Source organism: Pezoporus occidentalis, unplaced genomic scaffold (genome assembly GCF_034315485.1).
Source record: "Pezoporus occidentalis ecotype Australia unplaced genomic scaffold, CSIRO_AGI_Poc_V1 ctg48, whole genome shotgun sequence".
In the NCBI taxonomy this organism is placed as follows: Eukaryota; Metazoa; Chordata; class Aves; order Psittaciformes; family Psittacidae; genus Pezoporus; species Pezoporus occidentalis.
This window is the reverse complement of record NW_026915813.1, coordinates 6,927,541-6,954,223: the sequence shown is the minus strand read 5'-3', so window position 1 is coordinate 6,954,223 and position 26,683 is coordinate 6,927,541. Positions and strand designations below refer to the sequence as shown.

Sequence of the window (26,683 nt, the reverse complement as noted above, 5' to 3'; positions counted from 1 at the left end):
CTGAACCAACAGTTCTAACAGGTGTGTAAAATTACTCTGTCAGAAAGCCTGAAAGATCCTAATCAGGCTAATTACATTTACAAAAACAGGACCATCACTATGTGCTTTTCTTATGCTAATTAGCCACCTGAGCTTGAAACTGTAAAACAGAAGAATCAGATAAGCCATCATAAACAAATTCAGTTGACCAGGTGCAGGCTGGTTGAAACCAATCATTGGAACAAGCATACTGTGTACTTAACGCACCTTTTTACATTACTGGGAGTGAGTGAGTAAGTTGCCTGACTGGGTTTAAACCACGACAGCTTGCTACTGGTTATTTTAGGAAGGCAAACGGCAACCTGCTAGCCCCCACTGCTGCCGGAGTGCAAAACCCACGAGAGGCAACCACTCCAGCGACCCAGGTAAGGCTCCACCTGATGAGGTTTCACTGGGGATTCCTTATAAAGGTGCAATGATTGTCCCTGATGTCCTGATGGCGTGTCTTTTCCCAAGAAAAGATAAGGGGGGGTAGATGGGCCTAAAAAAAGTAAGCAAATTAGTTCTCCCACAGTACCATGCTTTTCTCCCTGTAATGCAGTTTTCAGTCCTGGCAGTCAGGCTCGGCTGCAGACTGCCATTGTTTGACGAGGACAATCCCACAAAACCACCTTTGCCGCCAGAAACGCTGTGAGGAGCAGAAAAGGCTCTGACAGGAACCTTCAGGGGACAAATGTGGCTGTCCTCAACAGCCTAACTTTGCAGGGGAGTGGAGAGAAAACCAACTCACGAGCAGGCTCTTCACAACCAGGAACTCCGGTTTCTGCTGGCTGTCCCCACTCCTGTCCCCTCACGGACACAGGAGCCCGTGCTGCCTGTGGATGACCAGCTCCGAAAGCTGGAAATGAAGGCACCCAGCCGCGCCTCCTGGCAAGGCCACCGGGTGCTGGCGCCCTGCAGCAGGAGGCGGCCTGGCGCTCCACCTGGCGGCCGAGGCTGCTGTTGACCGCGCTGGGCGGAGACGGCCCCGGCAGGGAAGGGCTCCCAGTGTGGCTGGGCGGGCGCTGTCCGGCCCTCGTGAGGGAAGGCGCTACTTGCCGTTCTCGGCCGCGCATGCGCAACACCCCAACGGCCCTCATCCGGCGGGAACTGAGCTACCGACAGCTTTGCAGACACCGCCGTGTCGCGCCGGCGCTGAGCGGGAGAGGCGGCTGAGGCCGCAGAGGCCGCAGAGGCCGCTGCCGCCTGGAGCCGAGCTGCCGCCCGGCCGCCCGCCCCTCCCTCAGCCATGAACGCGGAGAACTTCAGCGTCAGCGAGCGGCTGGTGACGGCGGCCTATGTGCGCCAGGGGGCGCAGGGCCGCCGCGCGCGCGAGCTGTGCCTGAGGGCCCTGCTGGAGCAGGTAACGGGGTCGGGCCGCCCCACCGTGGGGCTGCAGGGCGCTGGGTCAGGGACAGCAGCACCAGCCTGGCACGGGGCTCCGCAGGGGAGCTGATCCCGCCTCTTCTCCGCCCAGTTCGGGCATGGCCGGAGCGTCCGGCACGGCCCGGCGAGCTCGGAGGTGTGCCGGGCCCCTCGGGCACACGCTGGGCCGTTCTGTCTCTGCGGCCCCACGCCGTGTTACGAACCTCTGAGCCCCGTGCCGGTGGGCAGGGACACGGCCCAGGCTCGGAGGCTCGGCGGAGAGCTGAGCGCCCTGTATTTGGTGGCAGAGATCTGGCGGAGCCCCGGGGTGAAAGTCCGCGACTGGGACAAAAAATGCTGTCTCTGGGTGTGCGTGTGAGAAAGGCAAAGAGGTACAAACTGTTTTTAAAACAGTAAGATACAAACATACTGGTACATGAGATGCAAAATGATACTTGTGCCAAAACAGTCTAATTTCTGGTCTCCAATGTTTAGAAATAATCAGTGAATTCTCAAACGTTTAAGTTCTTGAACAATCAGTCACATCATCCACTGCATCACACTTAACTTTAAAACACACTTTAGAAACTAGGAAGTTTTACTGAATTCATATTAGTGTTATTAGAGCATGTAAAAAGAGCCTGTGAGCTATTAAACTGCTATAGTAATGTGTCATGGGTATATGGGTAACTTTTTTCTGAGGGTCTTTTCTGCAGTTTGCAAAGACGAGAGTGCAGTTCTTAACACAGTAGAGAGCGTGTATCTGGTTGCAGGTTTTGATGTGTTATATTAAATGCTTTCCTTGCCTATTAGATGATAAGGGTTTGTTCAGCCTGAAGAAGAGAAGGTGCCAGGAAGACTTTAGAGCAGCTTCCAGTGCCTAAAGGAGGCCTACAAGAAATGTGGAGAGGGACTTTTTACAAGGGCATGTAGGGACAATTCAAGGAGAAATGGTGTTAAATTGAAATAGAGATTTAGATTAGACATTAGGAAGAAGCTCTTCACTGTGAGGGTGGCGAGACACTGAACAGATTGCCCAGAGAAGCTGTGGCTGCCCTGGAAGTGTTCAAGACCAAGTTGGACAGGACTTTGAGCAGCCTGGTCTAGTGGAAGGTTTCTATACCTGTGGCAGAGGAGTTGGAACTGGATGATCATCAAGGTCCCTTCCAACCCAAACAGTTCTATGATTCTGTAACTAGAAAGGAAAATATGCAGATAGGAAGATGTGTTGGAAGTGAAACTGTATTTCCCGTCTGCTCATAAGTAATAGTTTTGGTTCTGTAATAACCAGTTATCTCCTTTTCATCCTGTTTTCTCTGTTGAGTTCCTGTAGTAGTAGATTCTTGTCTCTAGAATACATCAAATAATGTATAGTCTTCTAGGGAGTGATTAACATGTATGTGCTGCAGTGGTTTTATGTGTACCTTAAAGAACACTTGAAAGTGAAAAATATCCTGTTTTAAATATCAGGATATGGTAGTGTAATTGCATATAATATGTGGAAAAATTGTTACTAACTTTTCTTTGAATACAGGTTTGTAACATTAGATAATATAAAACAGTGTAACAAAAATAGAAACTGCTGTTCAGTGTGGGAAAGAAGGGTAGTGTTAATCAAACAAGTTGCATGAAGCTTTGTTCATGTTTAATTTCCGTGTTTGCAAGTTACCTGTATATTGGTTGTTAAGGGAAAATGCCCTGAAGATGGATGGGATGAAAGCACCATTGAACTGTTTCTTCATGAACTTGCTATAATGGACAGCAATAACTTCCTGGGCAACTGTGGTGTGGGTGAGAGGGAAGGAAGAGTAGCGTCAGGACTCGTTGCCCGAAGGCATTACAGGTACAAGTTATTGTCAGTTTGAATTATTCAGATTTATTATTGATGCTTTCAAATGGCATATTTTATTGTGTCTTGTTATCTGAGACCTTGGTAGCATTTTAGAAAAACAGTTTAATGCAATACTGAATTGGTACAACTTTCTGTATTAAATTTTCATTAATAACTCACTGGGAAGTCTTGAATAAAATGAAAATGTTTTGTCAGGGTTATGTCCTGTGTGCTGCACTGGTGGAAGTTTGAGACATTGAGTTGACTGCGCATAGGAAAGCAGAGATCTTCCTGTTTTAAAACAATCTATGTGTTACTTGCTGTTTATTAATGCTGTGAAGCTTTTCATCTGCATATTATCCAAAACTACTGTCCACTGTAGCTGTAAAGTATCAGACGTTCTTAGTGAACAGCTATTTGTATTTGGTTTATTCATTAATGTCTTTATAATAGGATTAGCTGATAATGCACATGAAAACCCAGTCCAATCTATAATGGATTTTATATGAAGTAAGGAGATCTATAAAGACAAGAAATGCTTTTAATAGCTTGTAGCCCTTCTGACACTTAATGGGTAAGGTGCTGGAATTCTAGAGGCTCTGCCTTTATTTATTAATATACTTTTGTGTGTGTATGTAGTGTGTGCTGAGTTCCTTGCTGTGGTGTTTTATCTAACAGGAATGAAACAAAGTGAAATTTCCTGCAATGTTTCTTCTTGAAAGATTGACACAAAAGCATATTAGAGACCAGAAATTTTAGTAAGGTTTTACCCAAGGAAGGGCATAGAGCCATCCTCCCCTCCACTTATTTCTGCAATAAGTTTTACAGGTAATTTTGAAAGTAATGGAGGTAGGAGGAGATGGGTCTCAGGCTTTCTTTTCAGCTTAATAAATTCTAAGTGCTAGTCTTAGGGAGGATTGCTTCTTAGGAGAGATTATGCATGTGCAGGAAAGAAAAAGTGGTAGTATGAGAAAGCTCTTAAGAACAAAACAGCAGGAATGAAAAAAGAAAATATTTTTGATGGAGTGAGGATTATGAACAAGTTTCAATTAATTATCAAGCTATTGAGTTCAACCTATAGCTTGAAATGGGGAAAAAAAAAAAGTCTAATTTTTAAAACCGTGCTCCAAGTTCTAAGTTCCTTACACTCATCATACAGCATTTTAGTCTATTCCCAAGACAAAAACAGAATTAAAGCAATAAATAGATGTGTATTGTTACTAGCTTTCTTGAGCAGCTGCTCTGTTTTAGCCATAGGTAAAGTTAGTTCTGTAAGCTTAGATTTTTATAAGCAATTTCAGGATCCTCCACTCTGGATGGTGCTAAATAATATCCAGCATTTCTAAACAGAGTTTATAAACATAATTTATAAACAGACTGCAGAGAGAGAGGTGGTATTGCATGGTATATAATATTGAATAGTAGAATGAAATAGAGGAAGTTGAAGATGGAGAAGAAGATGGGCAAAGTGATACATTAAGTGTCTTTCAGGACATTTTGTCACAGCATATGTTATTTCTTTGCCCTATGGAGATGAAGCATTTGTCAGGGGAGTATCTGTATAATACCACTATGCCTATGGTATGCTACACTAGAGGCAACTGATTTTTGTTTTCTTTGGAGTTGTGTGTCTGAACATGTCAGCATTTATAATGCTTGTTCAGCAGATATCGAAGAAGTGCTGAGGTGCACTTAAAAGGAAGCCTGCCAGATGCTAAAGGTGTTGCTGCTATGGGTCTTCTTGTAGTTTTTACTTGCATATTGGAACAGTGTAATCTACTGTTAACAAAACCAAAACCAAAAAAACACCCCCCCCAAAACACACCTAAAAAGATTTCATGCAAATATATATTGTTCGTTATAGTGGAACTCATTATGGTAGATACTGATGCTGCATTGGATACAGCATTTTCCACAATTGATTATCAAATTAAATTATTTTCAGTCAGCCAGAATTACTGCTTTGGGATGTGAAAAAACCATGATGTATGTTTTCAATTTTTTTTTTTTTTTTTTTGTAGGTTGATCCATGGAATTGGAAGGTCAGGTGATATTTCTGCAGTGCAGCCTAAAGCTGCAGGGTCCAGCCTTTTGAACAAACTTACCAATTCATTAGTTATGGATATTATAAAACTGGCTGGTAGGTGTAAATCTGAAAATATCTCTCATTTGGTCAGGCATGTTGTGAGTTCTTCACATTAATTACCAACTTGCTTTTTTATATACAGGTGTCCGGACAGTGACCAGTTGCTTTGTGGTTCCTATGGCAACTGGCATGAGTCTAACTCTGTGTTTTTTAACGTTGCGGCACAAGAGACCAAAGGCAAAGTACATTATCTGGCCACGTATAGACCAAAAATCTTGCTTTAAATCAATGATAACTGCAGGTAAGAAGGAGCTGACTGATTACGCAGCGTATTCTTTTAACAGGTACAGAGCTTCATCTGGCAGAGGTATCAATTCATATGCTTGCACTAAGATCCAGGAAATAGTTAATGGATAGTAGTTCTAAGTGCTTTATTTCCACAGTCCTGATTTCTAACATGTGATCACATGTATGGGCTGTCTTCCTAATGCCTTGAAAAATGTAGGTATACAGAGGTGTATGACATAGTCAATAGAGAACACAATACTAAGGAATTTCCAAATCACTCTCAGACTTAGATGTCTAATTTGCTGTCCTGATAATTATATCAAACAAAGGCTTATGGTTCAAATCTCTTAAATTTATGCAAAATAGTTTTGTGTCCTAGGAATTTTGATTAGAAGGTGACAAACTGTCTGACATGCACATTATTTTATTTCAGAACCTGGGAAGTATTAGCTGCCCTGTTTGGGTTTAATATTTCAGCATCATTCAGCTCACTGAGGACATGGGCTTGGTGCCTTTCTTAGCTCAAACTTTAATTTCTCTGAAATGGAGTTCCTTATTTACTAGTCTGTAAGTACACTAAGGGTTGAAGTGTGCTCTTCCACTGAAGCAGTCCTCTTTTGCAGACAGATGCTTGGGATCAAGGAAAGGGCAAGTAAGAGAGACTATAATTTTCCATCTCAGTGCACATACCTGCAGGTGGTGGCATAGATTCTGGTCCTATTTCCTAGGACACTTTTATTCTTTGCAAGAAAGAATAATTAGATAAAAATGACTAAACAGTTGGAAGCAGAGACTGGATTCTGTCCAGGTAAGATGCAGAGGTGTGTAAAAGGAATTGGATGAGAACGAATAGAACGTGTCTATAAGAAAAGTGGGAGTGTTGTTGGAATATTATGCTTAATTTAGAACATCAAGCTAAGGAAATTTATAATGGAGAAGGTTCTGAGGAAATAAGACCAATCTGTGATTTTTCTGAAGAATTAAGACAGCTATCACAGAATTACTTAAAAGAATTGTCAGCCAAACATAAGAGAGAAGCAGGTATCAGAAATCTCACAACTAAGTATTAAATGGAATCTCTGCCTTCCACATCACTAAATGAAAACCAGACTAGGGTTAACAATGCCAGTAAATCATTCTAGCCTAAGTACTTCTACAGGGTTTGGGCCTTACATGTCAGCTTTAAGGCATAGTGTCAAGCCATGAAGGAAAAATTGACAGAGCTGCTGCCATGTTACAGTACTTTGAAAATCACTCTTTACCCCCACCTCCTTCTCCTTGACTTTCATCAGTAAACTGAATATCTGTCTGCTTTTTAAGAAAGTAATAGTTGCTTCATGTTCAGGTATGCCATGCCCATGCCACACCTGTTTGGGGAAGAGACTATAGTCCCCAGTTCCAGTGTTTTATTCTGTAAACAAAACCTTTGTGATTTATTTATTTGTAAGCAAGAAATTTGAGCAACTACCGTGACAGGTTTCTCTCTATAAGAAAGAAAACTCTTTAAGCGGTAGGTTAGGTCAGCCATGCATTTGTCTAGCTGGATCTTGAAAATCTTTGAGAATAGAGGTTCCCTAACTTCTCTGGATAGCAGTTCCAGTGCTGTGCTATTCTCTGAATGCAAATTAGTTTTTCTTGCTGTTTATTCTGAACATCTGAAGCCAAAGTTTGTTGCTACTGCATCTTACTATATCATACCAAATGAGAGTTTGTCTGTCTTGTCTTAGTAATTCCATTTTAGATTGTTGGGGGCTGCTATGAGATACTGTCCTTAGCCTCTTCAGCCTTGAAAAGTCTGCCTTGCTTGTTGTGTGCAGTATACTGCACCTTGGTAGCCCTTTGATGAGCTCTGTTTTTAAAACATCCTTCCTGAGCAGCTGTTCCAAACCTGTAAACATTCCAGTATTTAGAAGAAGGGGATAACTTTCTTTTTTTCAACCGTTTCTCCTTGTGTCCTTGAGAAACAACCTTACAAGGTTCAGCTGTTGTACATCTTAAATACAAACTTAGACTGGAAATTTAAAAAATATAAAAGACCTGGGAAATAGCTTGGATTTTGAAATGACAGAGTTCACATTCGAAATGAGGTCACATGGAATTTTTATCTTTTAAGAAGTAATTTGGGAGTTTATCAGTTGCATAAGGCAGAGGCGTATGATGAAAGCCAATTCATAATGATGATTATTGCAATGCTACATCTAATGGCATCCTTTTTTAGAGAGGCTATTTCGTTGTGCTGTTATTTTAAAAGAATGCCACTCAACCACTTTCTTTGTAATTGGGAGGGAAGGCGTTAATGTTTTTAAAACAATCTTCAAACCTGTTGCTGTTGCGTGCAACAGGTTCTGTATCTATGTTCTTAATCCAAGACTGAAAGAATCTGTTAAAACAACAGAAGCAAGAAGATTTATCAGATTTATACTGGAACTAAAACCCCACAATTAGTCGGATTTCATGATCTACATTTAGATCTTGTTTTTTTTTGCTCAGGTTTTGAGCCTGTGGTTATAGAAAATGTATTAGAAGGCGATGAGCTACGGACAGACATTGAAGCAGTTGAGGCTAAAATCAAGGCTCTTGGTGCTGAAAATATTCTTTGTGTGCATTCTACGACATCCTGCTTTGCTCCAAGGGTACCTGATAGGTAAGTAGGCTTTGAACTTTTTCCAGTTACAAAAAAAAAACAACAAAAACCCTCCATGTTTTGAATGTCAGTTTTCCTAAAATTGGTCAGTTACCACCAGCAATTAGTGAAGATACTTTACTCCCCTTGATTAAGGAAAGTGGCAGGTTGAAACAATGTTCCACTTTGAGAAAACTGTATTAGGAGAGTGAGAATAATGCAGAAGGTTTCCTTCTGTCATATAACTGAGGTTAATGGTGATCTGCTGTGGTGAAATGAATGTCATTTTGGCAGTGGTTTTCTTGTCATTTCATGGAAGTACTAAAGTAGACTTTCATAGAAACATAGCCCAGGGAAATGTAGTTCCAAAGCTAATGCCATGTTTTAATACTACTCTTGCCTTTTCTGCTCATCTCCTTTAGCCAGCTGTGAATTTTCAGAGGCTGTTAAACCAGTTGGAAAAAAAGCTATAGCTAAATTTTAAATCTTTGCTTGCATTATTCTGTCTTCTGTTATACTGATGTTTATAGGGCTTATTAACTGATACAAGCAAACACTTGGAAGCATCTAGGGCAGATATGCTGGGTGAGTGTAATGTATGATTTGCCCTCCTGTAACTTGCCATGTTTTGAACATTTGCTGCCTGATTGTATGATGCTACTTCTTACAATTTCCAGCTGTTAAATCACCATTAAAAGAAGCTTAAAATACATTGCATTCTTTACTAATACTATCATACAGACAGAATGGTTTGGGTTGGAAAGGACCTTCAAGATCATTAGTTCCAACCCTCCTACCATGGCTGGGGCCACTTTCCACTAGACCAGGTTGCTCAAAGGCCTGTCCAGCTTGGCCTTAAACACTGCCAGGGATGGGGCAGCCACAGCTTCTGTGAGCAACCTGTTCTAGTGTCTTACCACCCTCATAGTAAAGAGCTTCTATATCTAAACTAAATCTACACTCTTTAAGCTTAACGCCATGCCTCCTTGTCCTGTCACTACGTGCCCTTGTAAAAAGTCCCTTGTCAGCGTTCTTGTAGGCCCCCATTAGGTACTGGCAGACTGCTATCAGATCTCCCCAGAGGCTTCTCTTCTCCAGGCTGAATAAGCCCAACTCTCTCAGCCTGTATTCATAGGATAGGTACACCAGTCCTCTGAGTATCTTCATAGCTCTCCTCTGGAATCGCTTCAGCAGCTCCGCATCCTTATGTTGGGGGCCTCAGAGCTGAAAATAGTGCTCCAGGTCAGGTTTTCTGAGAGTAGAGTAGAGGGCCACAATCACTTCCCTCAACCTGCTGGTCACACTCCTTTTGATGCAGCCCAGCATATGGTTGGCTTTCTGAGCTGCAAGCTCACATTGCTAAGTCATATTGGGCTTCTCATCCACTAACACGCACAAGTCCTTCTCCTCAGGGCTGCTTGCAATCTCTTCTCCTTCCAGGCTGCATTTGTGCTTGAGATTTCCCCAACCCCCATCCAGGGCCTTGCATTTCACTTTGTTGAACTTCATGAGGTTAGCATTGGCCCACCTTTCCAGCCTGTCAAGGTCCCTCTGGATGGCATCTCTTCCCTCCTGTGCACCACGCAGCTTGGCATCTTTGGCAAGCTTGCTGAGGGCGTGCTCAATCGCACTGTCCATGTTGCTGACAAAAACACTGGACAGCACCAGTCCCTATACTGATCCCTGAGGGACACCACTTGTCTCCAAAGTCTGGAGGGACATTGAACCATTGACTGCAACTCGGATGTGTCCATTTACACAACTTCCATAGTTGCTATGAAGATGTCATTCAAGCGCTTGCTGAAGCTGAGATGAACACGCAGTTATGAATGAGAAATAGAGTATCTGAGACGTTATTTCAGCTTGTAGTTTGGTTATGAAATACTTGAAAAACTCAATCTGAAAATGACGTGTCGGAGTAGGGATGTCTGAAATACGTGGTATATTGAGTCATTTATCCAAAAAGGAGCACCACTGTTGCTTGCAAAATCTGCTTTCTCCATATGATGAAAATAAGTATAAAGAAGCAAATTCCTTAAGTTTTACAATTGGTAGGCATATTTTTATGGGCCTCTATGTAGTACACTGAAATATGAGGTATTAGTAAAAAGTCTTACTTTTTACATGATTTTAAATACAATGTCTCAGTAGTGCAGCTGGTTTGAATTTATCACAAAATTGAAAACACTCAGAGTTCCTTTGCAGTGCATGCTTTTTGTTAATTGTTTTGTTATCTAGAAAATTTAGTTGACTGTTTGTAAGTGTAGGAAAGAAACATTGACTCTGAAACATGGCAAGTAAAGGTATGTTTCACTCTGTTCTCCTACCTTTAAAAAAACTCAGTATTATAGGCTAACCTAGTTGCTGGGGGCAAGTTAAAAACATACAATTCTGTAAGAATACTATGAACATTGCTTGAGGTTGACTTGCCGATTTATTGGCTAACTTAAATCACAGCTATCAAAATTGAGTGGTCTATTTTACAGCTTGGGTAAAGGAATGTTTTCCTTATCTGCTTCCCTTTTTTGACATGCAGTTGTTTTGTCCTCTGCAACTAAGAGATGAATTATTAGGTAGTGGCCCTGTGTCATGATATACCACAGATGTAGGAGGATTTGAATACACTTTCTATTTAAAGGATACTGTCAACTGTTGAAGGCCATAACATTCATCTTCCTGCAGGAAGGAAAATCCCATACAGCGCTTCTGGAGGCTACCATTTTAAATGTCTATTTTTAGATATCTTGCATTTGTAAGGCTTTGTTTAGTTGTGGTGGTGTTTTAAAATTTTAAGTGGTTTAGGATTGTTTAAAGGTCGGGGTAAGAGTTTTATGCCTGTATACCTATAGCTTTCCTTCCAAGTATTGTTTAACTTTATGGTAATGATTCACCAGTGCATAAACCCCATTTGAGAGGCATCAATTCTCACAGCCTTTTACCAGCTGCTGCTATAGAGTTGTTTCTAAAACTACTGTATTTAAGTGCCTTTTTCAGTTAATGTACTTAGCAGTACTCTGTATCTTGTTACTTTCATTAATATTAGAAGAAAATGCAAAGCTTTCATAAACAAGAGAGAAAGAATAAATTGGAAAATATTTGTGTAAGTCCTGCTGGTGACTTTTAAGAACTTGAGTAGTAGCTAAACTTACATTAATGCTTTGTTTTTCTGATACGACTAGCAGCTCTTTTAATGGTTCATTTTAAGCCTTGGAAGTGGACAAGTGCTATGCATGCTTGTTTGGTTCCCTTACATAATCCATATTCGTTTGAAACTGTAGCACACTCATCCTGTGCTGTAATGTTGATCTAATTGTTCAGTATAATATCTTTAGGAAAAAGAAAGAAACTTTTCTGCTAGCAGTACTTGAAGAAGCTAGCTTAGCTTATTGCTACTGTAAGTCTCAGAAAGTGAGAAAGACAAACACCTGTAGCAGGACACCCTCTATGTTTCCAATTTGGTGAAATTCTCCTCTTGCACTTGAAAAGAAGTCTCTAAGAGGTGAACTGTTTTCCTTTGAGTCTCTATGGAAGGTGAGGAATGACTGATTAAAATCAGCAGATGAGAAGACAAAAACTTTGCCCTCTGTAGTGTTAGAGTTTCCTGAAGTATTCTGGTAACATTACATCGTTCAGGATGTTGATAAATGTGAAAAATGATTTGACATGCAGCTGTTGACAAATATCTCTACTGTAGAAGATCAAGGCATACATTATACTACTGGTGTTTCCTAATCATTAAATACTTGTGATTTCTTTAGGGATAATACAGTGGTGGTGATGCTCTCCTAAGGATTGAGGTTCATAAAATTTAATCTGAATTTTGCAGCTGAATTTTGCATTACAAGATGACACTAGGCAGTGTAATAGAAATAGAATGCAAAGGAATGTCACCTCCTGGAAAATGTTTTCATACTCTATCACATTTTATATGAATGTGGGTAAAATATAGTGAGAGGCTGTACAGAAGGAGATAGAGTAAAAATGCATGGGAAGTTCAGAGTTTCCAGATTATTTTTTTTAATATTATCTTTATCATCACTTGAAATTATTATATATTACCTTATTTTTTTTTCAAATAGATTTAATTTCTAAAACATATTCACAAATTTGGGGAATATCAGGAGGGGTTGTTTGGGGTTTTTTTTTGGTGTTCTTTTTTTCTAATAACTCATGACTGGAGTGCTTCACAAAAGTGTACAAAGTACATGTATGTTTAAAATGCTGAATTCAGGCTCTTACCCAAAATTACCTATGTACCCATATAAATCCCATTTTGACTGAAAAATCAATCCAGGCTGAGTTTACTGTTATTTCAGGGATTTCTAAAGGCAAGTGAAGAGTAAAGGGAACAAAGTTTTAGTCTGTTGATCTCCACATTCAGACATTTTAGGGCTTTCCATTCCTTTGAAGAATATCTATTAATCAGTTTATCTGAAATGTGCAAGCGAAGTTTCAAATATTAATTCTTTGAAATAAACGGAAGCAAGTAAAACTTCCTGTTGTATGATGATTTTGATTCCAAGATCTTGAAATTTCCATTAGGTCATTTTCAAGTAGAGTATTAGAAGAAAATTAAGACAAAAAAGTGTGAATAGCTAATCATTAGTTATCATTAAAGTAGTATAAATAATGCTTATATCTGAAACAATGATTTGGGATCTGTTTACTGGTTTCCAGACAAAACTTTCAGTGAAGCATGAAAGATTTCAGGGGTGGTCAACAATTTGTAGTACATGTCAAAGCTATAACAGAGTTTTCTTCCTAATGTTTATAACTTAAGGTGACAAGTGCTGCCTTGAGGTACTAATCAAGAAAGTTTCTTTTCTCATTCTGACCTCTTTGTAGACCTTTTGGTTTTTAATGGTCTGATCTGTAACGTGAGTTACAATTATCAATGCTTCTCTAAAGTACAATTTTATGCTCATAGACTGGAGGAACTGGCTGTGATTTGTGCTAATTATGACATTCCTCATATTGTCAACAATGCATATGGAGTTCAGTCTTCAAAATGTATGCATCTTATCCAGCAGGTAGGAGCTGTGTATTTCCAATAGCTTTTTTTTTTAATGACAAGTATAAGTAAATTTGACTGTAGACAACACTAGCAGATTTTATCAGATGTTTCACAGCTTTGAGACTAATCCCATGTGTGTGGTATTTGGACAACTTTCTAAGAGAGCAGAGCAGAGGGAAATGGAACTTTAAAATAGCATTTGTTATTTCTGTTATGTGCTTTTATGTAATAAATGCAAATTTATTTAGGTTTTGTTTATGTTTGTCTTTCATAATTTCTTAAAATAGTTCCTAAACTTGATTAAAAAATAATGGATCATACTTTAATAGGGATTAAGCCTTCAGCAGAACGTGAGACATAGTTTCAACTGAAAATACAAGATTCTACAGCAACACTGTCTAGATGATGTCATTTCAAATGTTGGCACAGAAAACAGCTGAGGAAACCGGGTTAAGCTCAGTGTTACGCTTGAAAACATTTAATTTCTGCTGCTCTTCATTTTGAAGATGAGGCTGCTTAATATCTGACGTCAACCATGAAACAGAATTTTTGTGGTTTTCTTCATTGCAATGTACATGCAGTGTTTCTAAAGTATTTCTCTTTTCTCTTGGTGCCCATAACAAAAGAATAGGGGGTAATTTTTTAACAGGATACAAGACTCTATTTAACTTGCACAGGTTTAGTGAAGTTTCAACATAAAGGGGGCTGTGGAATTGCTGAAGTTTACTGCATGAAATGTACCTAGTGATAATTTTTCAGACTATGAAGCTGCAAATGGAACCATTACTGTGTGGTTTTCTGGTTTTGGGGGTTTGTTTGTTTTCTTGGCTTCTTGATCGGTTATTTAGGGTTTTTTTGTTGGTTCTTTGGTTATGCAAATGTATACATTTGAGCTCTGATTTGGTTTACATTTATTTACAAAATTGTATGCCATGGAAAATGTACTGTCTGTGAGGAAGTAGTTATTAATGAAGGAAATGTACATGCTGAGCACAGTGTCAAAAGAACATGCAAGAATATCACAGGAAAGAGCTTTTGAGACCATTTCATCCGTCATGCTTTTCCTCTGGTGGTCTCCTGTCAATTAAATCAAATGATAGCTGCTGGCATTCTTCTTCCCATCAAAAAGCTGACAAACTCGGAATGCTTCTTCATATCTCCCAAGCACTAAGCTATTGAAACAGAGAAATAATAAGAGGTTTAGATGAATTTGCTTTTATCACTCTTTTTGCCATAGGTATGAATTCTGTTTTATTTCTTGGGTTTAGTTTGTAGTACTTTAATATATATGTATTTAAATATACTTTAATATGTATGTTCTTTAATATGCTTTTCAGGTTCTGTTATGCTGCATACTTTTTAATTGTAGATTCTGCAGTACATCTTCAATTTGAGTAATACGCTACTGTGAACTGTATATTTTTTCCTTTAAGAATATGTGAGGGGCTAGGTATACAGACATTTTGTTTTCTGGGAAGTGAGGAAACCTGCTTTGGAGGACGTTATCTGGATCTTGATTTTGAAAGCAGCCTTATTAGGAGTGCTGTCACAGCCCACTTGGTTTAATGCAAATTTATACACATATCAAGAAAAATCTCCTTCTTTGCTAATGAAGCATTAACCTGTATCCCTTTACTGTGAGAATCTGTGAAATACTTTGAGTTGTGCAGTTTTAACTGTGCAAGTCCCATTAAATTCCAAGGGTTTTCTTTTTGGTTGCTGAAAATAAACTACACTTAAACTTGCAAGAAGTAAAATCAATATTTTAAATCACAGCAGAATAAGAATTTGTAAGGTACTATGTAAGAAGACAATGGTAATAATAGTGAGCAATGCTAAGAAAAGGTCATATTAAGATTTTTAATTTTTCATCACAAATACAGTATGTGAGAGTGTTTTGGGACTTGTGTTTAGTTACATTGCTGCTGCATAGTTATGATGCTGTCACTTTTCCTATTTCCTAACGTATGCTGTGAATTTTATTTTTCTCTTTTTCCTTTTTGATGAAGGGTGCTCGAGTAGGCAGATTAGATGCTTTTGTTCAGAGCTTGGACAAAAATTTTATGGTTCCAGTAGGTGGTGCTATCATTGCTGGCTTCAATGAATCCTTCATTCAGGAGATCAGCAAAATGTATCCAGGTAATTAGGTCATGGGTTGATTTCATCCATACAAAATAACTGTTGAAAACTTGATTGCTTGCTTTCACATAAAATTTATTTCTGCTAATTTAATCTGTTTATTTTTTCATTTTGCTTGCTTTGTTGGTGGTTGTTTTTTTGTTGTTTTTTTTTTTTTCTCCAGGAAGAGCATCTGCGACTCCTTCTTTAGATGTCCTCATTACACTTCTGTCTCTAGGTGCCAGTGGCTACAAACAGTTACTGAAAGAGAGAAAGGTAAGGTTTTTGGCAAGCAGCATGTTCTTGAAGTCAGCTGTTAACAAAGTCTTGTTGCAGAGTTGCTTTGTGTAGTAAATTCAGTTTCTGTCTCAAAACATACTGAACTTCTGAGCCCACAGCTCTGAATCTGGACAGTATGATAAAATGACTTCTTGTATAAACAGTGCTCATGAGTACGTATGATTTTGATGTTGTTTTCCAGACTAGAAAGCTAAACTGAGGTACTGCACTATCTTGTACAGTATTCATACTTGTTTTAAAGTGTGATTAATACAGTAGAATTTTGCCCACAAAAGCTGTATCTGAGAAGTACTGTGCTGTGTTATCATGGTCACACTGCTTCCATGTCTGAAGCATGAGACTGGACACTCCGAGGCAAACCAGGGGTCTCTGCTCTTCTTAATTTGGCCCTATTGTGCCTTTGTGCTACAATCGTGCTTAATTAAATGCTTGTATACCACATTCTCTGGAGAGTCACAGCTTCTGGCTAGGTTATAAGCACTGTGCATGCCACAAAAAGAGGAAAAATACTGTAACTTAAGAGTGTTCATCTAGATACATAGTTAGGTTTCTTCTCTGCCTGTCACAGACTGTGTTTTATGTTGGGTATAACTGCATTGCACAAACAGGTAGTGGTCTAAGCTTGGAAACTACATCTTCAGTTGTCATTAATTCTGGACATATACACCTGATTTTGTTATGTAATATCACAGAATATGTGATATTATATAAATAGAATACATTCTGTAGAGGGAAATGCTGAGAGTTAAGTACTGTTAATAGTAAAATCATGCATTACATGTTCCATTATTTTATTTAGAAACTAAGTTTCAGTTGTTTCCTACTGACAGCTTGCTAATGTGTCTGATTACCTGGTGGGGCAATAGTGCTGGATGCTCTGACTTGTTTCTAGCTACTTGTGGATGCATCCAGAAATTCTGTGCTGGAACTGAAATCCCATGGGAATAACTAGACTATAGAAAAAACAAACCTGCTTTAATGGCCTTACAACAACTAAGAAGCGATCTATACAACTAAATGGCTTACGAAACACTAAAAGCAATTGCCACTTTTGCCACTATTGCAATAGAGTTTCTAACATTTTATTCCCTACTGTTGTATGTATTGCCATGTATGGTTTGTGTCTTCATTAAAATAGAATTCTATTTTTCCCCCACTTCACTCTCATCTACAAAAGAATCCCAAGTGAACTGATCATGTTTTCTGCAAAGCTAATTTTGCTGTTAGATCTACACTGGTAGCAGAGATATAATGAGCAGTATACATATTCTCTAAGTCATAAATCATAATTATTTTGTAAATAAAATGTCCTAATAAATAGCTGCATATATTGACTCGTGATTTTCTTGGAAGTAGAAGTCTAAAGTGAATAAAGCATTATATTTTTACAACTTCAGGTCTTTTTATTTCAAATGTGAGTATACTCTATAAACACAGCCTTATTTGTGACATAAATACGTTTCTTTTATTTGATTTGCTTATAAATAGAAACTTTTTTCTTTTTTTTGCTAAAATTTGTTTGTTCCTGAGTTATAAAAATGTAATAGTGGTATTTTATTGCCTGTGCTGTGTGAAAGCAACGGCAGAGCTATTAGGCTCCCAGCAGGAGCTATTTATAGCTTGACATTGAGTACTCCTTTCTGTATCGGTGCAGCTGCACCTACTTGCACAAAAAGTCAGCTATAAAAAAACTTCAATGTTTTTCGTTTTTACCATATCCTTACTGACATGGGTGTTACTTCAGGTTATTTGAGTTTAAGCCAGAGAGGGCAGAATATTGCTGAGAAGAGTTTAATCTTGCAGAACCAAGAGAAGAGAGAGCCTGCACAGTTTTTCTTTTACACAGATGAATGGTTTAATACAGGCAGGGAAGATACCATACAAGGGAGAGGAGCATGCACATGGAAAAGGATTTTCTGACAAGCTGACAGTTGTGGGGTGCGCAGTTGTCCAAGAGCATGAGGTTGTATGTTGTGATATGAAGGAGTAAAATGGTGCAATGGATCGGAGGAACCAGAGCAGGGAAGTAACACACATGCTGTCCAGGTGTCTGAATAAAGGTGGCCATATATAAAAGCATAATAAGAAATATTTTCAACAGTTGTATTTAGCCTCGCTGTTTTCAGAGAAAGGATGGAAAGCAACCACCAACAGTAATATTTTCTTGCTTATTCTATATTTTCAGCATTCCTTTTTATAGAACAATAGTTTTCTGATCTCAGTAGGAAATTCTAGGTCCTTCGGTAATGCAGATAATGACAGCTGATTCATAGTCAAATATGTTAATATCTTTGCTTTTAAAGAACTCATAATATTATGTAAATGTTATGGTTTTGTAGCAACAACTTTGATTTCCTCAGCACAGGCTCTGTTGTGTCCCATATTCTGCATACCTGGGTCTTCAAACTCTCTGGTTTTGAACATGTATGTGTGTGAGGGACCCAGGCCACACGTAGCGGATTTAGTGGTTACATTGTATTGCATAAACACTAGAATTCAGTTGCTACCTCAGAATTGCTGGAGAGCAAGGACAAGGACGCTACGTTCAGGATTTATGTTCAGGACCTTACGTATCAGTTTTGATTCTGATAGGAATAAATTGTTTGTACAGTTCAGTGTGAGTTTATATTGCTGCTCTATTTATGATTGAAGAGAAAAGCTATTTAATGCTGGATATTAAAAATGTAAGATTTTAAATATTTTTACAAGCCAGACATTTGTTACTACTCTTTGTCTAGTCAGCTTGCTGTGCTGTAGTTTATCAGATGTGGGAATATTGCAGGATTTTCCTTGTGTGAAATATGTGGAACCATATTTAAATTTTAAAGTGGCTGAAGGCAAGATAGTTTGACTGAATGTAACCATTATCTTAAATGGTGTCGTGTAGTTAAGCAAGTGCCAAGTGTGAATGGAAGTTTCAAAGAGGCCTGTGTATCTAAGGTGTGCATTGGAGAGGTATGGCCCCTAAAGAGCCTGATCTCAAGGTCTTGTAGGTGCTGATGAGAAAATATGTTGATCGGTGTTGTTAAAGACCTTTAGAAGGGGAAAAAAAAGCATGGTGATTGTCAACATTAGTGTTACCTTATCAGGTTGCCAAGACTTGCTGAGCGGTTTTTGTTAGATTACTTACATAAGATACAAAGATTTAAAGGTTCCATAATTAACTTTGTATTTTAAAAACTTTCCAGTATGTTATAAATTCAGAACAAAATTCTTGATCTTGCAATGCAAAAGAATCTCAGTATGAGGGTATGTGGTATTTGTAGGTATCACACATGTACACGTACAGTGTCTATCATGTGTTTGGCTGCATTTCAAGAAGGTAAGCCTGCTACCGGGGTTTCTGGGGCATGTACTAACACGTCTCCATGCTCAGCACTGCAGCCTCTCTTTGCATGAGGTGGTGTGGTCTGATCAGCTCACAGATCAGATGCAGCTGGTCAGTCTGGTATGCAAAGCAGAAGAGAGGTTATGATGGTTGCATTATAAACAGCTGCTGCAGTAAACTAATTTAAGATGGGACCAGACCAGTCTCAGGTACAGGATATGTGAGTTGACAGTCTGCATCTAGTGCACAGAGGTAGTTAAATTGCTCTTCTGCAGTGTTGTCCTCAGCACCATATGCAACTGTATGGCTGTTCTAGGACAACTCTTTTCGGGTGAGAGTGAACAGGGGGGAAGGCGGAATGTTACAGACTCAGAGTGTAAGCAAGCGGGGTGCTTACAACCAGGTAGGATAGTTTCAGCCATGCACAGAAAGCTTTCTGGCCTTCACCAGTTCTCTGTCACCTGATATAGGACTAATGGCATATTTAGTATCCCTGTGTCCTACTTTTTCTCTGGAGTTACTGGCTTTTCCTGTAGTGATTTCCCTCTAGTTATTTTCATTTGGAAGAGCAATGCCTATCACATGAACAAATGAATGAATAATGAATACTCACCCATAGTTAGTGTATATTCTATTAAAAAATAGATTTATAATGTAAATACATTACGATGCAAATATTTTTAGTAACTGGTATGAAAGTCCTTGAAAATATTTTTGTAGATTCTTATAACTTTATGTATTATTATATATTATATATGGAAGTAAGCCATTTTTATATGGAAGCCATTTATGTATATATAATACATACATATAAGTAAACCATTTATATATAATGGAAGTAAGCCATTTTTTCTCAATAATTGAGTTGTTTGGCATGTCTGATGCACACACCACTGTTGACTTGTTCTTTGTATTTTTTGAGGTCATTTATTGGTTTAAGTGCTAGAAGGGCCAGAAAAAGTGCAAGACCTTTTCATATAGTTTAGCATTCATTTCACTAGCCTGGTGAGGTTGCTTTGTGATAAGTTTCTAAGGGGAAAGAGTGAATTAAATCATGAAACTTAACTGACATTTAGTGCTTGGGCTGTTCAATGCAAGTTTAGCAGGATAGTTAACTTCATTGGAGAAAACTTGAGTGCCTACCACAGAAAATCGATTATGTAGGAGTTCATTTGTATGTAATTGCTGAGGGTGCTTATGCATTTTCCACGTAACAGAAATATTTTGTAATAGAGGTTGGTTATAGATTTGACCTCACAAAAATATATTGCTTTTTTGCTTTTTTTATTTAAAGGCCATTAATCTATTTTGCAACAAACTGCTTAACTTCTGAAACTATGAAATATCTAGAGGGCTTCCAATCCAAAGGTGCAAAATAATGTCTTTCATAAAAGCAAGAAGTTTTGAATTTGTGTTCAGGTAGTTTCAATCAAACCAATTAGAATGCATACTTGGATCTTTTGGAGGGTTTTTTGGCCATCAATCCATTCTCCCTTGTTTTAACACATTTCTATGTATGCAAAGGCTCATCTACTAACTTAGATATTTAATCTTAATACATTTATACAGTGGGTAGCTGGTTATACAGACTGGCAGTTCTTTTGGTAATAAATACTGCAAGAAATGCAACTGAGAATTCCCTAGGTACAACACACAAAAAATAATTACGTGGGATTTTTTTTTCTAGTACAGATTTTTCTCAATACTAATTTCACAAATTATATCTCCATAGTAGACACAGTTTATGTATATTTCCATAAGGCTTTGCTTCAGTTGTAGAATAGCCAGCAGAGGGAGCACAAATTAATGTATGATTTGGATTTTTAAAAAATACTAATAAAATGGTTAATAAATTGGTGATGCTTATTGTGGAAAGCGAGTAAGAAGAGAGTAATGTGTTTATATCAGTGGGGGACCAGAAAGGAGCCAAAAGTATGAACATTTGAAGCATAAATATTTTTCAACTTCTGCTAGTGAACTGTAAATAAACTTTGATGAATTGAAGCCACAAAATCACTTCATTTACACATGCCTCTGAAAAATGGTTCCTCATAAATTTCAAGTTCTGTGAATTAACCATAGATGCCTCTCAAAATTTTTGTTGTTGTTCCAAGTATTACAGAAGCTTTATGCTCATGTTGATAGTGGAATCAACAGCCTAATTCAGTTAGACTGTAAGATGGTCCTTTTTCCTCTCTGGCTGAATTCATTCCATGGTGTTAGGAAGAACAGAGGAGGAGCTGTGTTCATTTGGTCACACATGAAGTGAGACTAGGTTCACTGCAGTGGCTCAAAAAGAGCAGCTGTAACATTCTTTTAAACTTAGCTACCGCAAAGGTTATTTGGTTTCGTAAGATCTTTGGCAGGTTCTGCTCAGAAACATACTTTTGATCACAAGCTCTAATTTGTATCTGTCAGAGTCCACAGGTCCGAACAGGATAATGGTCTACAAACAGCATAGGCAAGTCTATTTATAGAATGACAAATCACTTGTCCAGAAGTTGATGAGAATGCTTAAATAGTCAGTCATATTGAAGCAGATGAGCAGCACAGTCTTTATGGCCAGAAAGAGGAAAAATCTGGTGTTCAGTATCTTTTAAAAAGACTACCCAGTATCTGTATCTTTTTTGCTAGTTTTTATGACAGTCTAAGTATTAAGAAGGATAGAAAAGAAGCCAAAGAATGCAGCAAGAAGAATAGTGTTTATTCTCACTCTGTCCATAAGTGTTTTGAGCTGATATGTGAAAAGGAAGATATTAAACTGAGAAAGACCATCAGCAATTATCATAGATTACCACTGGGGAACAGGGAGGAAATAAAATATAGATGAAGAGAAGCAGCCTTTTATGTGCAGCATGACTTGTATCTGAGCCAAAACATTCATGAATCTGAGCTTTATGGCACTTTCACAACAAAGGTGCAGTCTAATCAAGTGATAGCAGAAATCCAGGTAACTCCATTCTTTTAGTAAGCCTGAACAGGAAGGGCTGATTCCAGAAAGAGGGCTGGCTAGACAACAGAACTGAGTATTCAGGAGAGTACGTATTGTGTGAAACGAAATACCTTCAAATGTGTTCTCATAGCCTTCCCCTTAAGAGGCTGTATTGCCATTCTCATACAGAAAAAGAAATCTATGCACTAGTGGCAATTGTGATTGTGTGATACGTGATAACAGCATGCACTGTTTTTAGTCTGGAATGTATTAATAGAGGAAAAAGTAAGGAGCAATTTGCCATAACGTGGTCATCTGTTCAGGCTCTTTGGCTCAAGTGGCTGGGGTGGGGGAAGCTCTTGCAGGGGTGTGGGGGCTGGGACCTGCTGTGCAGTGGCAGTCTCCTGAAGATTTTACCTGAATAGGTTTCAGGGCTGCAGAGAGAATGACTGACATCCCAAGCACTTAGATTAGACCAGATAGAGAGCTTTGTAAGCAGCTTGAGGGGGAAAAATAGTGTTCAGGAAATGGAGCTGTTCCTTTATAGAGTGATTTCAGAGAATTGTCTGGCCCACTTATTTGGTACACATGAAAAGGGGATCAGCTGTACACCTGTAGGATATAATGGAGACTTAACAGTTTTGTGAAATAGGAGCTGTATTCTCTGTTTGATATCTAATAATGAAAATACTGCATTTTTTTTTTTTTCAGGAGATGTTTTCCTATCTTTCAAGCGAGCTGAAGAAGCTGGCAGATAACCACAATGAGAGACTGTTAGACACACCACATAATCCCATTTCCTTAGGTAATTGCTGGGGTTTATCTTTTACAAAAATTTTAATATGATGTGCATTCATAATGCACTTTCACATACAGTTCCTGTATATTAAGCATAGTTCACTGCCCTCCATTGAATTGTTCTTAGACTGATACGAAACTATTGAACCTACTACAAAAGTAGAGGAGTGACTTGGGCCCTGTATTATTTTACAAAATTACTCCTGTCCAACATACTCATTTATTGATGATCAAGGCAGGCAGAAGATGTTAGCATTAGTAATAGTTTATAGAAAAGTAGATTTAAAAATAAATTATGGTATAATTATTTTACCAATCATCTTATAGTGCTGTAAAAGAGATTATGGAATTCCTACTCAAGGTATTTGTTCTAATCAAAAATTCTGCTGAACACCAAAGTAATATTGCCTACCTGTGCTGCATCTACCTTACATACAGGCAGTCTAACCAAAGAAGTAATCTATGACAACCTGTGGGAAAATTAAAAATGATTAAACATAGCATTTGTATTTCTTTTTGTATCTGAGCACAGATATTTGGCTAGATTTTTATTGTTGGAAAACAGCTTGTCCGCTGTGGTTCTTTGGAGAATATAAGCTTTGTAGTAGTTTTGACCTGACCTTTTGTTATTTTAGCCATGTCACTGAAGAATCTAGATGAAAATAATGATGCTGCTGTTACCCAGCTTGGATCTATGCTTTTCACAAGACAAGTTTCTGGAGCAAGGTGAGGATGCTATGAATTTGAAAGAATTGAGGGGTTGTATTAGCATATATTTCCTGAAATCCTATAATATTTGTTTTGCACCAATTCTCTCATGATTACAGATTACTGTTTGACAATAACCAGTCACAGAGTAATACCCTCTTCTAATCACTGTTATCTACTAGTAATGTCTACCTGCCTGAGCTAGCAGCAAGGGCCCCTTTGTTAGCTTTGGTAGGCTAAATAGATAATCTATGCCCATTTAATTTAGTGTCATTATTCCCTAGTACCCCTTGGTTTCATTTAGTTTCCGGCTGTTGTCTGATCTTACAGTTAAGTTGTAACCTACTTAGGGAAGATCTTTGTTTTGTTTATTGCAGCACACATACGGTTGTGCTGGATGCTGGGGAATAAGCTTTTAATACCCTACATAGCTTTTTGTCATAAGGAAGAAAATCCTGCTTTCTGTAACTAACTGTGCTAAAAAAGAAAAAGAAATAAAAAAGTCTACAACCTGCTCCAATCTGAGATGAAATTATTCTTAGAGGCACTGGTACATGGAAATGCAAGCCAAATAATTTTTAATGGTTTTGGTTTAAACCTTTTAGAAGAAGAGAATGATTTAAAATTTGTTTTGGCAGGATTCCTTAATCTGAATATTATTGCTGCCATGCTAACTTCTGCCATAGACTTAATGTCATTTTTTTGTAGCAGAGCTGAGTGTTTCCACATCAGAAGGTATGCTTCATTAGCTTGGATTATTCCACTTCCTGCACAAATGAATGACAGTAAATCTATATGTACTGTAGTTAGATGCTCTTTTTAATTTGCCTGTCCTAACTGTGCCTTGTTCTGCAATTTCAGCCATCTTTGGCAAAAATGATTCAAGAAATTCAATTTTGGAAGTTAAAACGCTCCAGTTCTTTGCCTGATATAAATAAGGGTTTCAGTTTTTTCCTTTTTTGATCTAAACCAACTAGTTCTTTTGTAGTATATACAGTTTGACCTGGCATTTCAACAGATTTTAAATGTTGTGCTGAATGTCAGTGGTAGGAATATCCACTCCCTACTTTGGCAGCATACAGGTTTTTGCATAACCTGTGGGCAGAGCACTTGGACAGAGGAAGGATCTGCTAATCCTAGTGGTATTTGTTTGAATGCAATTTCTTTTATGAACTGCAGGGAATGTCTCTGTAGAGGTATCTCTGTAGAGGTAGTAAATTCTTATCCATTGATTGTTAACTTCTTGTGTAGGCTTTAACTATAGCCACAAGGCAAGTTGTTCCTTTAACAAGTAAGGATGTGGATTTATCAGGAAATGGATATGTACTGGAAGTGTGGAGAAATAGGGTGTAATAGGTAGAGGCTCTTAGCATGAGGAAGAGGTAAAAGCGGTGACAAAAAGTATCTGCGACAAGGGAAGGAATGAATATGAGGCTAACATCATAGGCTGGGGAAAAAGATCTGATGGAGAGGAAGGAGTGGGATGAAGTTGGGATCCTGAGCACTCTGAATCACATGAACTCAAGACATTTTGGACTGCCAAGCAGACGTCTGCACTAAAGCTGCTGTCAGTATGGTGATCCCAAGGAGCTCAGGGTCACCACATTGCCTAAGGAGCAGTGAACTGATGCAGGTCAGAGACAAAAGCGGGTCAGATAGTTAGGGCTTGTTATGGATTAAGAAGGTTTGCTGCAGGTGTATCTTACCCCTCTACGCTGGGAAGTTCATAAATACCAATACCAAAGACCTTAATTTAACTGAAGAGGGGAAGGTGCATGCACATATGCATACAGACTTGAGCTAAGTCAGGATCTACTACTACTGTCAATTCACAGTGATGCTTGGGCACTGATTTGGACAATGCCTGATGTAAGCCTGCTTACATTGATATGTTTAGAGTTAAGAGATACTACACTGTATAGGAACTTGTTAAAATGTGTCCATCATAGTATATCACATATGCTATCCAAGGCATCTTTAACTGAATCACATTTTTGTTTGTTTCAGGGTTGTTCCCTGTGGATCTGTACAAACAGTGAATAACTACACTTTTAAAGGCTTTATGTCACATACAAATGACTATCCCTGTGCTTACCTCAATGCTGCCTCAGCAATTGGAATAAAAAAGCAAGATGTAGATGTATTCCTAAAAAGACTCGACAAGTGTTTGAAGACTTCTAGAAAAGAAGGAAAGAAAGAAAACACTGTAAATGAAACAAGTAATTCTGATACAGGCACAGAACAACTTGAAGAGTAGAAGATACTGATTTAGTAACGGAGGAAAATATGCCCTTGTTTGAAGTATGTCAGGTTTGTAATGGGTTAGCATTATGAATCTGCAGTGCAGAAAATTTATTCCTGGTCTGAAAACAACAACAACAAAAAGTTGGGCGAAATTCAGCTTTAAAAAAATGAGGTGATTCTCTAAGGCAGAGGGCCAGACACAAGTTTTTTCGCAACATATCAATGCGCTTAGTATCTGCCGAAGTAAAGCTTTACATTCATAAAGACCTTGAGCTGACTCTTCAGTCTGTGAGTGACTGGCCCAGTGTTCAGCAAATTCTAGAATGCTTATTTACATGTTTTTGATTAGGAAGATTTTCTGTAGCAGTTGTTGAATTCCTTCCTAGGTGTAGACCATCCAGCAAGAAACATTTCATTGCTCTCAAAATAACTTTGTTTTGCATCTGCACACTTTTTAAATTTCATTTTTCAGACCTACTTAAGTTTTAGGATAGTCCTTAAGGAATACAGTGTTAAAACTGCTTGAGGAAGTGATGGAGTTAGAATAGTAGTGTTTTTCAGGTGTTCTCAGCTCATGAACTACCTAGAACAAAGCAGCCCTCAGTGGCAAAGAAAAACCTAGAATACCTCATATCCTGTCAGCACTCAGCTCTTGGAAGTATTTGCATAGTTCAGCAACCCACAGGAATTCTGATAATGAAAGCAAGGTGTTGTGGAGTCTGTTTTTTTTTTTTAACTTTTTATTTTTTCCTATTTCATCTTTTCTTTGGTAGGGTGATCAGGTCAGAGACTCACTGAAAAGCAGGAATGCCTTGTGGGATTAATACAGGTGTTTCAAGAGCCAGTGATATCTGAGGGTATTTTGGCATTTTCAGTCCATCATTGTTAAAATTTATAGACTTCCAGTTCTGAAGTGCCTCGTGCCATTTGGTACTGTTGCTCCTGTGTCTGTGTGCAGTTGCTGATTTCAATTAATTAAGCAGACAATAGATTCAGAGTCTGTTCCTGAAACAAAGGTTCCGTATCCCTG

At 38.5% G+C, this 26,683-nt stretch overlaps 1 protein-coding gene across 3 annotated transcripts; it reads left to right on the top strand.

The window, feature by feature from the left end:
• The first annotated feature begins 1,223 nt into the window (after positions 1-1,223).
• Positions 1,224-25,919, top strand: SEPSECS (Sep (O-phosphoserine) tRNA:Sec (selenocysteine) tRNA synthase). Of its 3 annotated transcripts, none has more exons than XM_062636510.1 (11): positions 1,224-1,381; positions 3,072-3,226; positions 5,236-5,354; positions 5,443-5,601; positions 8,079-8,232; positions 13,139-13,241; positions 15,235-15,364; positions 15,528-15,619; positions 22,615-22,708; positions 23,337-23,427; positions 25,417-25,919. In XM_062636510.1, the coding sequence occupies exons 1-11, from the start codon at positions 1,268-1,270 to the stop codon at positions 25,664-25,666; spliced, it is 1,461 nt and encodes a 486-aa protein (XP_062492494.1). In that variant the 5' UTR covers positions 1,224-1,267; the 3' UTR covers positions 25,667-25,919. The 3 variants fall into 3 exon arrangements, with proteins under 3 accessions (XP_062492494.1, XP_062492496.1, XP_062492495.1); XM_062636512.1 differs by lacking the exon at positions 1,224-1,381 and adding an exon at positions 1,673-1,750; XM_062636511.1 differs by lacking the exon at positions 1,224-1,381 and adding an exon at positions 1,775-1,796.
• The last annotated feature ends 764 nt before the right edge of the window (positions 25,920-26,683 follow it).

Excerpts from the sequence above, each read along its gene's own strand:
- SEPSECS (XM_062636510.1), top strand. The coding sequence starts at position 1,268 with ATGAACGCGGAGAACTTCAGCGTCAGCGAGCGGCTGGTGACGGCGGCC. Across the intron at positions 1,382-3,071 it reads TGAGGGCCCTGCTGGAGCAG|GGAAAATGCCCTGAAGATGG; the intron begins GTAACGGGGTCG and ends TTGGTTGTTAAG. Across the intron at positions 15,620-22,614 it reads AGTTACTGAAAGAGAGAAAG|GAGATGTTTTCCTATCTTTC; the intron begins GTAAGGTTTTTG and ends TTTTTTTTTCAG.